This window comes from Acipenser ruthenus, chromosome 3, assembly GCF_902713425.1.
Source record: "Acipenser ruthenus chromosome 3, fAciRut3.2 maternal haplotype, whole genome shotgun sequence".
NCBI classification, from domain to species: Eukaryota; Metazoa; Chordata; class Actinopteri; order Acipenseriformes; family Acipenseridae; genus Acipenser; species Acipenser ruthenus.
In genome coordinates, this window is record NC_081191.1 from 60,998,645 (window position 1) to 61,013,698 (window position 15,054).

Sequence of the window (15,054 nt, forward strand, 5' to 3'; positions counted from 1 at the left end):
GCAGGCAAGAAGGAGAAGTGGTCAGAGAACTCTTAGAGATTCTGCGCAGGAGGATACGGACAGCTGGTATTGATAGGAGAGTTGGGGAGGTAATGGACATCAAGCGAAATTGGTATTGTATTCCTGACAGATTTGATTTGATTGTAGCTGGTGCAAGATGTAAAGAGTCATTTACGTGCACTATAAAAGCCATAATCCAGTCCTGGTTGAATGGGGTTGGATTAATCCTGCTTTGAGAGCAGAAAGTCAAATAGGTGGTCCAGCTGGTGGAATAAGAGCATCTGGTGGAAGGGGCCAGTGCTGCAGTCATGTATGCTTGCACTGCATTGAGTAGTCCGCTGATAGTTGGGTTCAGTTGAAAATTAGCTGGTTGAACTGGGGTGTTACTGCTGGAGTTGGCAGAGCTGTAGGGACCAGACTACGAAATCTGTAAACGAGAAAGCGTGTCAGCTGCATTATTATAAATGCCCGGTAGATGGCGTGCTTGGATTAGAACATTATTTGATACTGAAATCCATATTAACCGCCGCAGTAATTGCATAATAAGAGGTGAACTGGAAAAGCCTTTATTGATAATATGAACTGTATATTTGTTATCACAAAAGAAAAGTATTCATTTCTTTGACCAAAGATGACCCCATAGATGTGCTTCCATGACTAATGTCTAAATTTCGAGAAGAGGCGGAGGCGGCTGAACCATATGTTGTGGCAGTTGCAAGGTTGTAGATCGGAGGCTCCACTGTAGGGACCGGGGTTGGTATAAAACCGGAATTGGCTTTAGCTGCTGGAGTGGCTGAGTTTACTGCAGGATTGGAGGAAAACACTGTAACTGCGGTACCTTGCTTCTATTGCTCAATGTTGGACACCCGTTTATCCAGATTGCTGAGTTTGGTATTGACTGAGGATAAGGTATCAGCAAATGGTTGCAAGAACACTGTGGGCCATTCTTTGCTACAGATTTCAAACTGAACTTCCCAAAAGGAAACAGTAGAGGAAAGTTTGTAAAACAGTTTAAGCATCTTTCAGAAGTGATCTCAGTTTCCTTCTGGTTTCTGTCCTTACTCCAAGTGTTTTGCAAGTTTCTAATTTAGAGTTAACTTTGTTCTTATGTCTCTTGCAGCTTTGACAAATTATCATCCTGCTTGAAATTTAATTCAGAAAGTTATGAGCAATTTGCTATCGATAGTGCAGATGCTGAAGCCTGAAATATTACTATGCCTAGACTGAAAAGTGCATATTTGAATGCTACTAACTGGTGAACTGCTTTTCATACAAAAAACATCACTTGGAAATCCAACAGGTATTGTAGGAATTTAAGTGAGATGACTGGTGTCAGGAAATTAGACAGTTAATTACCATCTGTGGTTTGTGACAAGGAGTATTTCAAATATCTGTCATTTGAGTAACAACAAAAGGTGTTCAAAACCTAGTTTCAAACAGTCCTGTATCTCACCAATGTAAGTTAAATGGAAGTAATGCACTGCAAACAGTACACTAATGGCTGGTTTCACAAGCATTTTACTGTACCTCATGAGGTACTAATGCTTTCATCAAGTATGAAAAGTCTGCTGGCACCACTAAATTCCTAAATAGATACCTATAATAAATAGGTATAGTAGTATAAGACTTGTGCTCATAGGCATCAATGAAACCAGATGTAAAAGTGAATAGGGTGGATTTTTAAAGGTTCCACATCAGGGTTCTCCCCAGGAATTCTGTATAGCTGGGTGGCAAAGCATTATAGCCAGGAGCACTTTTAATGGAAAAATAAAATTGTCTTACCTTAAATAAATAATAATTGAATAATAATAAGAAATTGAATAATGAATAATAACCCACCCTAATTCATACACAGGCTCCATTTACCCCATTATCCTTTACAATCTTTTTTGTGTTTCTGGCAGAGCTTGCATATCATACCACTCAATTCCTTGCTGTAAAAAATCAATTTCCATTTTATTCCCCACATAACATCATACCCACTATCACAACGTATTTTTCTTTTTTCATTGTCCATTTCGGTTTGGTAATTTCCACATTCATTGTCACTATTTTTGCTTAGAAAATAAGCAGTTATTTTTTTAGCAGTCAATTTAACGTTTCAGCCTCTTGAGGTGCTTAAAACAGAAAACCCACCCCTTCAACTCTCTGATTGGTTAAATGTAGTGTCAAGACGTAGCACAGCAACACAGCTGTCATGTGGTTCCAAGATTGATTTTTCACCCAGCGCGCGCAAGTGATCTAGTCTGCTAGCAGCACAATCAAGCCTTATCGTTACAGGCACACTAGCATCTGCAAGACGGGCGGCTCTGGGTTTTTCAACTGGGGAGAGCCCTGCACATATATTTGTCATAATCAGATTTTTCACAGATATATTTTAAACATTACTACAAATTCTATCATTGTAATATGCAGTAACACACTTTGACAACTGTACTGCTATCCTTCCTTTCTATCATGTATAAGACATGACATGTCTCCTAAGAGGTAAGGAATAATAACTAATGGAGGCCGTCTTCTATGGGTCCTCTTCTAAGCAATGATAAATTACATATTTCACTGAGCCCCACTGTGAATTTTATTTATAATGTGTCAGTTTAATGGTTCAATGGTTTTATTTATGTTGTATTTGTTTACATGTTATGGTACTATTTTATATTAGAGTGGCTACTGCGCACCAGATAGCAGAATTGATTGTGGTTTCATACCATTCATTTATCAACTGTATTGAGTTCAGGAGGCCATTTGATAAATGTTTATATCTTTGTCTTTGCTACATATTACATCTTTAAAGTTTCAGGACTGTGTTCACACATATTCTTTGTCGCTTGTGAACAGCAATGGGATATTTTTATTAGGGCATCTGATTTCTGATTATTTTTGCTCCAGCACATTCTTTTGTGAAAATGTGATTTATTTTATCTTCAGTAACGATAAAATGATGTTGACTGTAAATGGTGTTTTCCTGATAAGTCCCTTCAGTAAAGTCTAATGGACTATATTTTCAGAAACCGCAACAGAGAGACACCGCTGATTAAATATATAAGGCCTACTTTTTTTTCCTCTTCTGAAAGCATCAAAAAATATGTTGAAAATCAAATACAAATGAAGTTTTACATTTCAATTAAACAGCTGAATTTGGAGAATTAGCAACTGCTTAGCAACACAGAGCAATTTGGGACAGTGCAATTCTGCCAGTCTTGCTCTCGTTGGATTTGAATGAATGTGTTGTGGGATATAAGCTCCTCTGGGGAAATGGTATGCATTTGCCATTCTCATTGATGGTAATTATCTGAATGTTCCTTTTTCTATTCCTTGACCAAGGTTTTAAATGTTCAGTCATTTTGTTTGCAGTTTAAGGGTTTGTGTTAGAGGAAGGAAACCTCGCTTGAATGTGACCTTTAAAGAATATGAAACCAGTACAAAATATTATTAGCAGATCTGTGTAAGGCCTGTGTGGAGAAGTTCATTGCGTTGAAGGTCAGACTGACCTGCTGAAAGTTCCAAACCTCCCTTATCAGGCAAAAGCATCTTTTTTTAATTAGACTCAGAGTCTCAATACATTCTGATCCAGCGAGAGCAGAATGGCAGAATCTATGGAGCACAGTTAATATGCTAGAAGCAATTGAACTAGGTTTGACTATAGTAAGAAAAAAAACAAAAGTATTTAAATAAATAAGAAACCTAATATTATAACATTAAGTAAATGTATGGGCAGTCCTAAGTTTTAATATTCAAGGTTGCATTTTCTGCTAATTAAAAATTAACCTTTTGCCTTCTGTTTATATCAATGAAGTAATAGAATTGCAGTTTATAAGAAATTGCTATATTGACATATCTGAATTAGAACTACATGCTATAAAATCATTTAAAGTATAAACTGTAACTCTAATAGTAAACTTGCTGAAGGAATACAACTAATGTTGTACCTCGTTCTCACCTGCTTGTAGTAAAAGCAGTGTTGAAGATGACTCATTGGTTTTGGCTGATGGGGGACTGGGGATTTTTGATGGTCAGCAATTTAAAAGCCATGATCCTCTCTATAATTATTATTATTATTATTTATTTCTTAGCAGACGTCCTTATCCAGGGCGACTTACAATTGTTACAAGATTGTTACAATGAGCGATCTTGTTAATATTAACAAATGGAAATACCTTTCGGATAACAGAAGATAGGAGTTTATCTTGCAATAATCATTTTCTAATATGACAGAAATTAATTAGAACCTGGCAGGAAGAGATGGGAATGGAAAGTGTAGGATGTGTTAAAATGTTAAGTTAGATATTGGTTTGAAATAATGAGTACTGAAAAATGCTTATGATAGTGTTTCATATTAATCAGCCCTAAAATTGGCAAAAAGCTAAGGTTGTCTTATTGATTTTGTATGAACACTGAAGAAGGTCAGACTTAGTTCAGTCACTGTAGCACTATGGAATTCTGGTATATTAATGCTAGCCTGAATTTAGATATAAATAACTGGACCTTCCATTAAAATCTTGAAAGATTTATCAATGGAGTAAAATAATATTACAAATTCTAGGAGCAACTGTTATACTGAAGTAATTTAATTAGAAATACATCTTATAATGCAATTTAAAGATAAACTGTTGAAAGAACATAGTAAAAGTTTATTATAACAGAAGCATGGCGTTGACAATATTGCAAACATATTGTTAACACACATTTGCGATAATGTTAATTTAATTTAATTTAATCAATTTAAGAATTAGTTCAGTTTCTCCAACTAAACAAAAAGTCTTTAAGACATAACATTATCAATTAAACCAAAAAATACACCTGTTTAGTTTATATAAAGGGTTTACTGCAGTAAGAAACAAAGGTATTTATTTACAGGGAAACTGAAGAATTTAAAAGTGAAAGAATTAAATGTTTGTCTGAGACACACAGTAGAGTTCTGGAAGGGACATTAGAGTAGGCTCTTAAAAGCGGGATTTGCGATCCTTGAATGATAACTAACGGAAGGTGCTTTAAGAAAGACAGGAGTATGTATCTCATTATATTATAAGAAAATAATGAGAGCTTAGTTATAAAAAGTTAGGATGTAAGCGTTTTTTTTTTGTATTATCTGAAAAGATACCAGTCCAGGTGTCTATTGAATCAGCCAAAAAATGACTTCATGCGGTGAATTTGTTAAAGTGCTTACAGTGGAGTTTCATATTAATTAAAACACTAGCCTTGGCAAGTAAACAGGGTGTCTGAAACCTGCTTGTGCAGGCGAATTTTAGATAGATCAGGCTTGGTCCAAGCATGGTACAAGTTAATATAAGGCTATTATATTTAACATGTTTATTATAGCCTGAATTTAAACGAAAATAACTGGACTGGCCACTGTATGCTTAGTGGTCTTATTCAAAGGCTTATGATAAACCCCTACACTCTTTGTCAAATACAATGACCCATTGACAACACACTGAAAAGGTAACATAATATGCAACTAAGAGGGACATATATATTTTTTTGACCCAGGTTAATATCATTAAATAGATCTGGTGTTACATATTAAAACATCTCTCATATATACACATATACTTGTATTTGGTAGCAAGGACCCTGTGAACTCCAGTTCACCTAATTTTTAGGGAAAGGAGGGGTGGAAGTAGTGAACCATGAGCTCACATTCAGTTGACCGGATCCTTCTAGAAAATATCATTAATTCAAAGATAGGAACTATCAAGGCAGATTGATGATCAGATTTAATTGGGACTCCTGATGTATCCAATGGAGGGAAAAACCAAGGTAAAACTGCAGTCAAGTATCTGTATTACTGTTTTGAAGTATTAATGCTGTTAAATCTGTAAAGGCACTGGAAACGCTCAGGCTGCTTGTCAGCTGGGATTCGAAGTAGTCTGTAACTACTCTGAGTCGTTGAAACTTCAAATTAAATGAGTCTGTGTGATTTTCTTGATTATTAAAAAATCTGGATACATTGCAAGCCCAGTGCATGAACAATCCACTTACAGGAGTCCGAAACATCTTTATGTCCTGAACGTCTCCCCTGAGCTTAAGAGTGTGCAGAGAGCATTTATATATATATATATATATATATATATATATATATATATATATATATATATATATATATATAAATAAAAAGACTATGTTGAAAATTCTGACATTATCTATATGAGGATAGTGGGATACAGTCAGCACTCGGATATACGACACTCAGATACATGTCAATCATGTTTTACCGTCCCTATATTAAGAATAAAATCAATCCCCATTATATATATATATATATATATATGTAACAAATTAATGTACTTAACCATCACATGCGATTTCTGACTCTGTCACCAGTTTTCTGATACAAAGCCCATCTCTTCAATGTTACAATTGACTTGTTTAACCGTCACAGCCGGCGTTTTTTTTTTTTTTTCTGGCATGACAAATCAGTCTGTATTTATTTTGCACTGCAGTTACACAGCGCTTCCTCCAAAAACAAAGCGAACAAGACAAGGCACGGTAATGTAAAAGTTAATCATTAAACAGTTTAGATACTGTGATGCATTTTTCTTTTAAATCTGTGATCTTTAGTTGTGCATTTTCATTTGCATTCTGCAATTTGGAATACTTACTTTGGATACTGTTTTAATTCTGGAAACTTGTGTTTTTATTTAATCTTTTGCTAAACTGCATTGCCTTTTATGTTTTACGCAGTTCTGTGCATGGGTAACATTTTTTATTTCATTTTGCTGTTGGGTCTTTAATGGGGAATTTTACATACTGCTACAATACGTATCGGATTTAAAAGTATGTACTGTATTACAGTTCACATGTTCAGTCGCCTCTTTTGGCAAGTGATATTTTCAGAATCATGTCATTCTGAATTAAAATACTATTTCTGTTGAAAATATAGTACTGTACCAACAAAACCAACTACAGTATTTGCTTACGATTGTAAGTCGCCCTGGATAAGGGCGTCTGCTAAGAAATAAATAATAATAAAAATAATAATAATAAATGGAAGCCTACTTATTTTAAAACATAGCCCTTTCAGCTATGTATTTTTGACATTGTATCTTTTTTGTCTTCCCTGAAAAAAGAGACAAGTTTTTGTCTTTTACTGCTGTGTTATTCCCCCAACGCGCATGCTAACATAATTTCAATGAAAGAATTAACGTCTCCCTGTACAGTTCCTCAAACCCAAATCATATTTTTCTTTCTGTACGAAATGTGTGTGTGTGTGTGTGTGTGTGTGTGTGTGTGTGTGTGTGTGTGTGTGTGTGTGCGCGCAGGGCAGAGGGTTGTTTGGGTGGTAGGCGGCAGGTTACAACGTGCTCACCTACATAGACGTCAAATCAGATGAAATAATAAGATATGCGTCACACACACTCGTTTAACTATCACATTTTATAGGGTCGGATATGTGAATACTGTTCTTCTAGTTTTGCTATCATTCGATTGATCATGTACGAGTCAATACCATTAAAGATCATATTGCCAGTCCAAGTACAGAACAAGAACACAAAGAAGACGACAACAGTGGCAAAGCACTGTATTCTTCTATGCTGAAAAACTTTGACCTAAGGTAAGGTAGGTGTGGCTTTCCCAAAATAAGCCAAATTAATTGCGTATTTCATTATTGTTTAGTTTACTTCTTTCCGCTACCAGCCTTTAATATAGCTATAATTATCAATGTTTAACCATGGCCATTTCTTAACTAAATTATATTATCTGACGATGAAGAAACAAGCTCTATTTTTCTAGCTATACATTCCTTAAAGAAAACTTATCGCTTTACTGTGTAAAGAATTTAGTCACTACACTACACACCGTTTGTTTCATAAAGACATTCTGTCTGGAGACACACCTCTTGTTAAATCTTGCAAATAATGAGGCAGAATTAGCAAAGACAATTGGGAGGATTAATTATGCGTTTATATGAAAAGGGCCGCTATTTATATTACAATCTGTAATACACAGCAGTGAACCTGTTTAGAGCAACGAGTCAGTCAACATTCCTTTTTTTTAAATTTGCTTTTCATATTTTTCATAATGCCAGTAAAACGCTAAACTTAATTGTGAAGTACTGTACATAGGATTACTCTCGCATGACATTACTGGACTGTTACTAAACTGTTTCATATTTTTTTTTTTATTGTTTTTGTAATGCCAGTAATAAGATAAACAGGTCTTTTCAAAATGTTAGTGGAAGACTGTAAATATGATTCTCACAACTGTGCTGGACATTTGTTTTCTGTTGTAGTTTCATTCTTAGGTTTTCCTGTTTATTTTAATGCCAGTAAATGGGCCAAGTGATGTTTATAAACATGACAGGTTTGAAGTGTCTTCAGGTGCTTTATTTACTATTACAGCAACAAGAGTCTAATTGAAAATCTTGGCTTTAATACAAATTAAAAAAGAAAGAATATTTATTAATTTACTTATTTTAACTGTCAACATTATATTTATATTCAAATGTCATATAATATGTTTAATTATTAATAAGTTGATAAAAAGTGTTTTTTTGCTATTCCCAAGAATGGAAAATCAGTAGCCGTATGTGTGCGTTCAAGATAATGACCACCCTGTTACTGTCAAGTTACAAAATCATGGAGTATATGTAACCCACAAATCAATTAATAAGCTTATAATAATTGTAACGGCAAAGGATAGTAAACCATCCTGTGACAGTATGGATGTATGTTAGGCACTTCCAAGGAGTTTTTGGGCTTGTAAAACATCGTAGAAAGCCAATATTAAACTAGCTGGCTACCATACTTAGTTTATAGACCTTCGAAACAGTATTTCTCTTTCTTTTTTTTTTTTTATAAATTTAGTCGTTGCCAATTATTTTTATTATTTTCTCCCAATTTGGAATGGCCAATTATTATTTGAAGCTCAGCTCACCGCTACCACCCCTGCGCTGACTCGGGAGGGCGAAGACGAATGCACAATGTCCTCCGAAGCGTGTGCCGTCAGCCGACCGCTTTTTTTCACACTGCGGACTCACCATGCAGCCACCCTATAGCTACAGCTTCGGAGGACAACGCAGCTCTCGGGCAGCTTACAGGCAAGCTCGCAGGCGCCAGCCAGACTACAGGGGTCGCTGGTGCGTGGTGAGCCGTGGACACCCTGGCCGACCTAACCCTCCCTCCCCCGGGCGACGCTCGGCCAATTGTGCGCCGCCCCCTAGAAGCTCCCGTCCACGATTGGCTGTGGAATAGCCTGGACTCGAACTCGCGACGTCCAGACTATAGAGCGCATCCTGCACGCCACGTGGAGCACCTTTACTGGATGCGCCACTCGGGAGCCCCCCCCCCCCCTCGAAACAGTATTTGAAGCTGATATGAATAAGCTAAATGCATGCTTAACTTACTAAGCAGTTGGCGATAGAGGACCTGTGAGCTTTTCTTCATGGTATCATCTGATCCTGCTTGTCCTCCACTTTACTCATGATTCTCTCTGGGGGAAAAAATGACAAAACAAAGACATCAGCCATGCAGTTAAGAGTTTGCATCAAAAGAGTACAACAAAATAAAAAACTGCAGAAAATACAAGGCATCCAAGGTAACATAAAGGAGTATAACACAGCAGATCAACAGTTTTGTAAACCTGAAGTACTATGGAAATGTGAAATACATTTAAAAAGAAGAGGTTTATGGGGCTACCGAGTGGCACATCCAGTAAAGGCACTCCATGTGGACTGCATGATGTGCCCTATAGCCTGGAGGTCGCCAGGTTGAAATAAAAAAAATAATTGGGCTTTCCAAATTGGGGAGAAAATGAGAAAAAAAATGGACAATTCCAAATTAAAATAAATAAATAAATAAATAAGAGGTTTACTGTGGCAGTGAAAGGGGGATATCTAGAGCAGTGGTTCCCAGACGTTTTAGTAAGGCGACCCACCAAATTTTTAGGCAACCCACTAATATATATATATTAGAGGTTGGCACGGGTACAGAAACAGGAATCAGGTACCCACCGTGAAAAATACCCGGATACCCGGGTCTTTTTCGGTTAATAATTTTTTTCAAAAATCACAAATATTAATGTTTTAAGTCCATAATACATATTTAAATACTATATAGTACAAATACATTTAGTCCCTTCAGATCTTTAGACTTGTGTAGCCTTTTTAAGTACTGGAAACATCATAATAATAATAATAATAATAATAATAATAATAATAATAATAACTGCTGTGTAATAATCATAATTTCCATTACATGAGAGTAGATCTTAAAACTTCATGCTGATTTCAACTCCAACTAAGATGTAGCTTTACAGTAAATTAATGTGATCCATCTGCATCTCCATCCATTTGTGTTTCTTTCAATCTGGTGATGTAGCTATCCTTCTGCCTGGTGTTGATGGCTGAAGTGTAATGCTGGCTCCAGGGATCAGCTTATTTTGCCTCCCCAGCGCATCAGCACACACAATGGCTGCAATGCTGGCACCGGGGATCAACCACAGTGCGGTCTCCCCAGCGCATCAGCATGACAACCATCTGAATTGTGCTAAGTAGGGTACATCTCTGGGGTCTTAAAGTGGGCACCTTCCATCCTCTGTGTTTTGTCGACTAGCTTACGACACCTCAAAAGGGCATTTCATTCTCCCTTGATGAATCTTCAAACCCCTGACCGTTGTCGCCTTGCTCCAGCCGCAGACACAAACATGGAGTTCCATGTCTTTGCTAACTGCAGATCTTGAACTAGTCTTTTGTGAAGTACTCTCCATTCTCATATCCGTTTCCATTCCTAAGTATTTAACCGTGTTGTCCAAAGTGGAGTCATCTTCCTCCCTCGCTCTCGCAGACTCTAGGGATATTTTCCTCTTTAATTTCTTAGAAGCCTTGGGCGGGTGTCTCCAGCATCCTGTTCACCTTTGAGAACACAGAGCTGGAAACTGCCGACAAGGGTAGCTAACCCTTGCCAGCCCCAATGGGGTCTCTTTCCTCCTGTCAGCTGTCTCTCCATACTGTCACAAGGTCTTTCCCTTGTTGCCAGATGCACTATTCACAGCAGTCACTGGACGTATCCAGATCTTCATGATTTCCATTACATGAGAGTAGATGTTAAAACTTCATACTGATTTGAACTCAGCTCTCGCCAAGAAGAGCACCAACTAAGACGTAGCTTTACAGTAAACTAATGTGATCCATCTGCATCTCCATCCATTTGCGTTTCTTTCCATCTGATGATGTAGATATCCTTCTGCCTGGTGTTGATGGCTGAAGTGTAATGCTGGCTCCAGGAATCAGCTTATTGCCTCCCTAGCGCATCAGCACACACAACGGCTGCGATGCTGGTTCCGGGGATCAACCACAGTGCGGTCTCCATAGCGCATCAGCATGACAACCGTCTGGATTGAGCTAAGTAGGGTACATCTCTGGGGTCTTCAAGTGATAATAATAATAATAATAATAATAATAAAACATCTCAGTTTGAATACAGTTATTCATGTTAAATGTGTCTTTTACTTTGCGACATCTACTGTTATTTTAAAACATGGCATCCATGTTTAAACGGAACTATGCCAAGCAAATATTTCATTCAAAGGAGGAAGCACAAGTGCTGTGCTAAAACATCTTCAGAACAAACATCCCATCCAACTAGGCTACGTTAAAGTAAGTATGTTTGTAATTTATTCATTTGATGACTTAGAAGTTTCATTTAAAGCATGGTTAATACAGATGTTCATAAATTATGTTTCTTTAATTCACATCAGTTGAGCTTATACTGTAGTGTGTTGATCTACATGATTAGTATGAGAAAGACTGATTAGTAAGAGAAAGTTTACTAGCACACTTACTAAATGTGCTCCACAAATATTTTTTTATTTAACCCAAAACAAAATAGGTCAACGTTACGTAAGTGTGTGAGTAATGTTTTTGGAATGCGTATGCTTTTCCTTAGAGCAGCCATTTTAAAAAGAGCTAAACAGAGTTTAAATTTATAAGTGTATAAAGTTGTTAGGATGTTAACAATGAAAAGATAAAATGCAGGTATGTTATTTGAACAGTTGTAGCAGCATGTGGGGATGTATATACTATATATTTTTCAGAACCCCGCTACTTACTCTTTAAGTCATCCTTTTCTCTAGCTTTGCACAGGCTACAAAAGTCACAATTAAAGTATGTCATCATACAGGTTGAAAGCAAAATAATGTTTCACACTTGAAGTGCATGTTTATCAGAAAGCCAAACCTCAAAGGCAGATTAATACATTAAGTACCCATCTGTTAGCTGTGTGAAGTAGTTCTCAAAAACACAGCTGGATGTTTATGCAGTAATTATCATCAAAGAAGAGCTATCAATCCACCCCCCAAAAAGGTCAACCCACCCACTGACTGATTTCACATCAAAGAAAATATATCAACTTTCCTCTATTCACACCCACAATACTATGCTTTAGTTTATGGAAACCGTAGCAGTGTTGTTATTTTTGATAATTTATGAGTCTCTCCAGGATTATTGGTCTTTTATTTAAAAGAACAGATTTTCTACTATTATTGTAGCACAATATAAGATAAATTATTCCACTCACAACAACACAAACAATTGTATGAGCATTGATTGTGAAGAGCAGCAGTTACTCACTTTAATTACGTTAGGCAGAGCATGGGGGGGGGGGGGGAAATGGGCCAAAGTGACACAATAATGCAGGGTCGAGCACCCTTCTGTTTTCATCTAGAGAACATGACTTTAAGCTGTTTACAATCAAGTCTCCTGAAAAACAGTTAACCATGGTTAATACAGATTCCCACAATGCATTTGTGTAAAAAGAAAATATTTCTTGTGTCCACTGCCTGTAACCTGGTTTTCAAGTTTTAAAGCTCCATTATCCAACAATCATGTTCAATTGCTTATTTACTATATTCATTCACATTTCATTCTTCTGTGAAGTTCATCAGAAAATGAATCTTGTAAAAACTTTCCACGACATTATACTGTAAATAGGACAATACAACATTGCATCACTCCATCCGTTTCTTTCAGCCAACAAAATATGACCTAATTTTTGTTTTACTTGACTATTCACAAAAAAGTCTTCTTTTTACAAGAAAGAGTCCAGGTTTATTTTGAGTATAAAGGAGATTCATCACTCATCACTGCAGAACGTATCTCTGCTAAAGAATTCACTTGGTAAAGCTTCTTTGAAAAGTTTACATCTTCCTAATTTTCTATCTGGAGCTCCCAATATTTCAGTTCCCTTTCTATCTAAATAGCAGACTTTTTCTTGTCTGTCACCAATACATGACGATTTACCACAGTGTACAGTAACACAATTAAATGATACAAATAACAGTACATAGAAAAATGTTTTACATGGTCATAACCACCATACTTTTCATTTTTATGTTTGCAATTATTCTGTAATTTTTCAAATACTATGTTTTTCTTTCACTTTTTTATATACTACATGTTAAGGTGCTTTGACCTGAATTCAGGAATTCTCCAGCTGAAGAAAACACAATATTTGATAAATTGCAGTAAAAAACGCTCAATGACAAGAAGCATCATAAAAAGTAATAGAACCGTAAACTATAACTAGAAGATTTAGGGGTAGGCTTACTAAAGTGTTGCGCCTGTTGCAATAGTCACAAACCAGTTGCACACGAGTCGGAAGTCTTGGTTGAAATGTACTAGACAAGCGCAATGCTATTTGCGACATTTTAGGGAATGCTTTGCGGCAGCAGTTTCTGTTTGCGGTACAAACGTAGGTTAATATGTAATTATGTCCGTTCCTGCATAAATTCGCAAAAAGGGGGCTGAGATAGGGCACATGAGGGTTCTCAAATATTATAATGAGATGTACGAAAGCAGCAGGCAATTGCGACACTTACAATTGCATCAATTTGTTAAGAACTTTTGAAAGCAAGCTTCAACAGCTGTGCCAATCTAGTTTTGCCTATGCCAATTATTTGGGCAAGTCTAGAGTTGCATTTCTACACTCTCCCCTGCCAGCTTCCAAGTGCATTCCAGGGTACCTGCCTCGCCTCCACTTCTGACAGCAATGTAGCGACTGTGTGCTGGGTTTCCAGCAGCGGTGCAGAAAAGGCAGGACACCAGGGCTGGTTTTAATAGCGGTTAAAACCACTGTTTTTATTAGCTCTCTCTCCCAAAAAGTCCAGTCAAAAAGTCTCACTCCTCCATACGTGCAGGCAAACTCGCCACACACACACACACACACATGAGAGAGAGAAACAGTAACGCACAGACAAACTCGCCACACACACACACAAAAGAGAACGCAATAATATGTTAATTGTTCATGTTCAAATCTTCTTTTGTTTCATCTTCATTCAAATATAGTTAAGATTGTAACAGGGTCAATAATGCTCCTGTTATATTTCACGTATTTATTTGTCACTTGTATGTTTTATTTTTATAATTGTACACTTTGATTTGATTAGTGCACTTTTTTATATATATTATCTACTAGCACTTTGTAGTTTCGTCGTCACTCAGTCCCCTTGTAATGCCTTATTGGGTACAGACTAATTGAATTATTGATAGTTTTATGCACTTGCATATAAATAGCCCACATCGCTTGTAAACGAGATGACCATCCTGGGAGTGTCTGTTTGCCTGTTCTTTTATTTGTGGTTCATGCAGGAGTGGGAACACAATTGTAATGTTTGGAACGGAGAGTAAAAGGGAAGTAAAATGAGCCTGTATGGACTTTCCTGACTAGGTATTCGGCTGACGTACAGTATGCCGGTTTGAACAATGAGTGTGAGCGAATTGAGAATTATAGCCTGTAGCTGATCGGAACCAACTGTATAAAAAATAATGCAAGAGATTGTATTACTGTTTTTTTTTTTTCTCTCGCTCTAATGTTCCCTCCCCTGCAGACAACGTGTTACATGTTTTGTGTTTTTACAATGGTCAGTCTTTGTGAATTTGTTTTGATCCTCTATTTTACACCTGTACCTTTTATTACATGCACTAAGCAGTTTCTAAAGTGCAATATTGTAATTTGTTTTAAAAAAGACTAGTTTGATAAATCTTAATTGTGATGACCTCCTGTTAATAGAAAATCAGTAATTTATCACTTGGATATTGAACAATGTGTTGTTCCT

The 15,054-nt window shown here is 36.7% G+C and overlaps 1 protein-coding gene across 3 annotated transcripts in view; it reads right to left on the reverse strand.

The window, feature by feature from the left end:
* LOC117435492 (transmembrane protein 108-like) overlaps positions 1-15,054 on the reverse strand; it is a 137,633-nt gene that overhangs the window by 56,845 nt on the left and 65,734 nt on the right. For all 3 annotated transcript variants that reach the window (XM_034058695.3, XM_059014687.1, XM_034058693.3), the window contains one exon: positions 9,347-9,432. In XM_034058695.3, coding sequence (XP_033914586.3) covers positions 9,347-9,386 — 40 coding nt within the window. In that variant the 5' untranslated portion in view covers positions 9,387-9,432. The remainder of the gene's footprint in view (positions 1-9,346; positions 9,433-15,054) is intronic.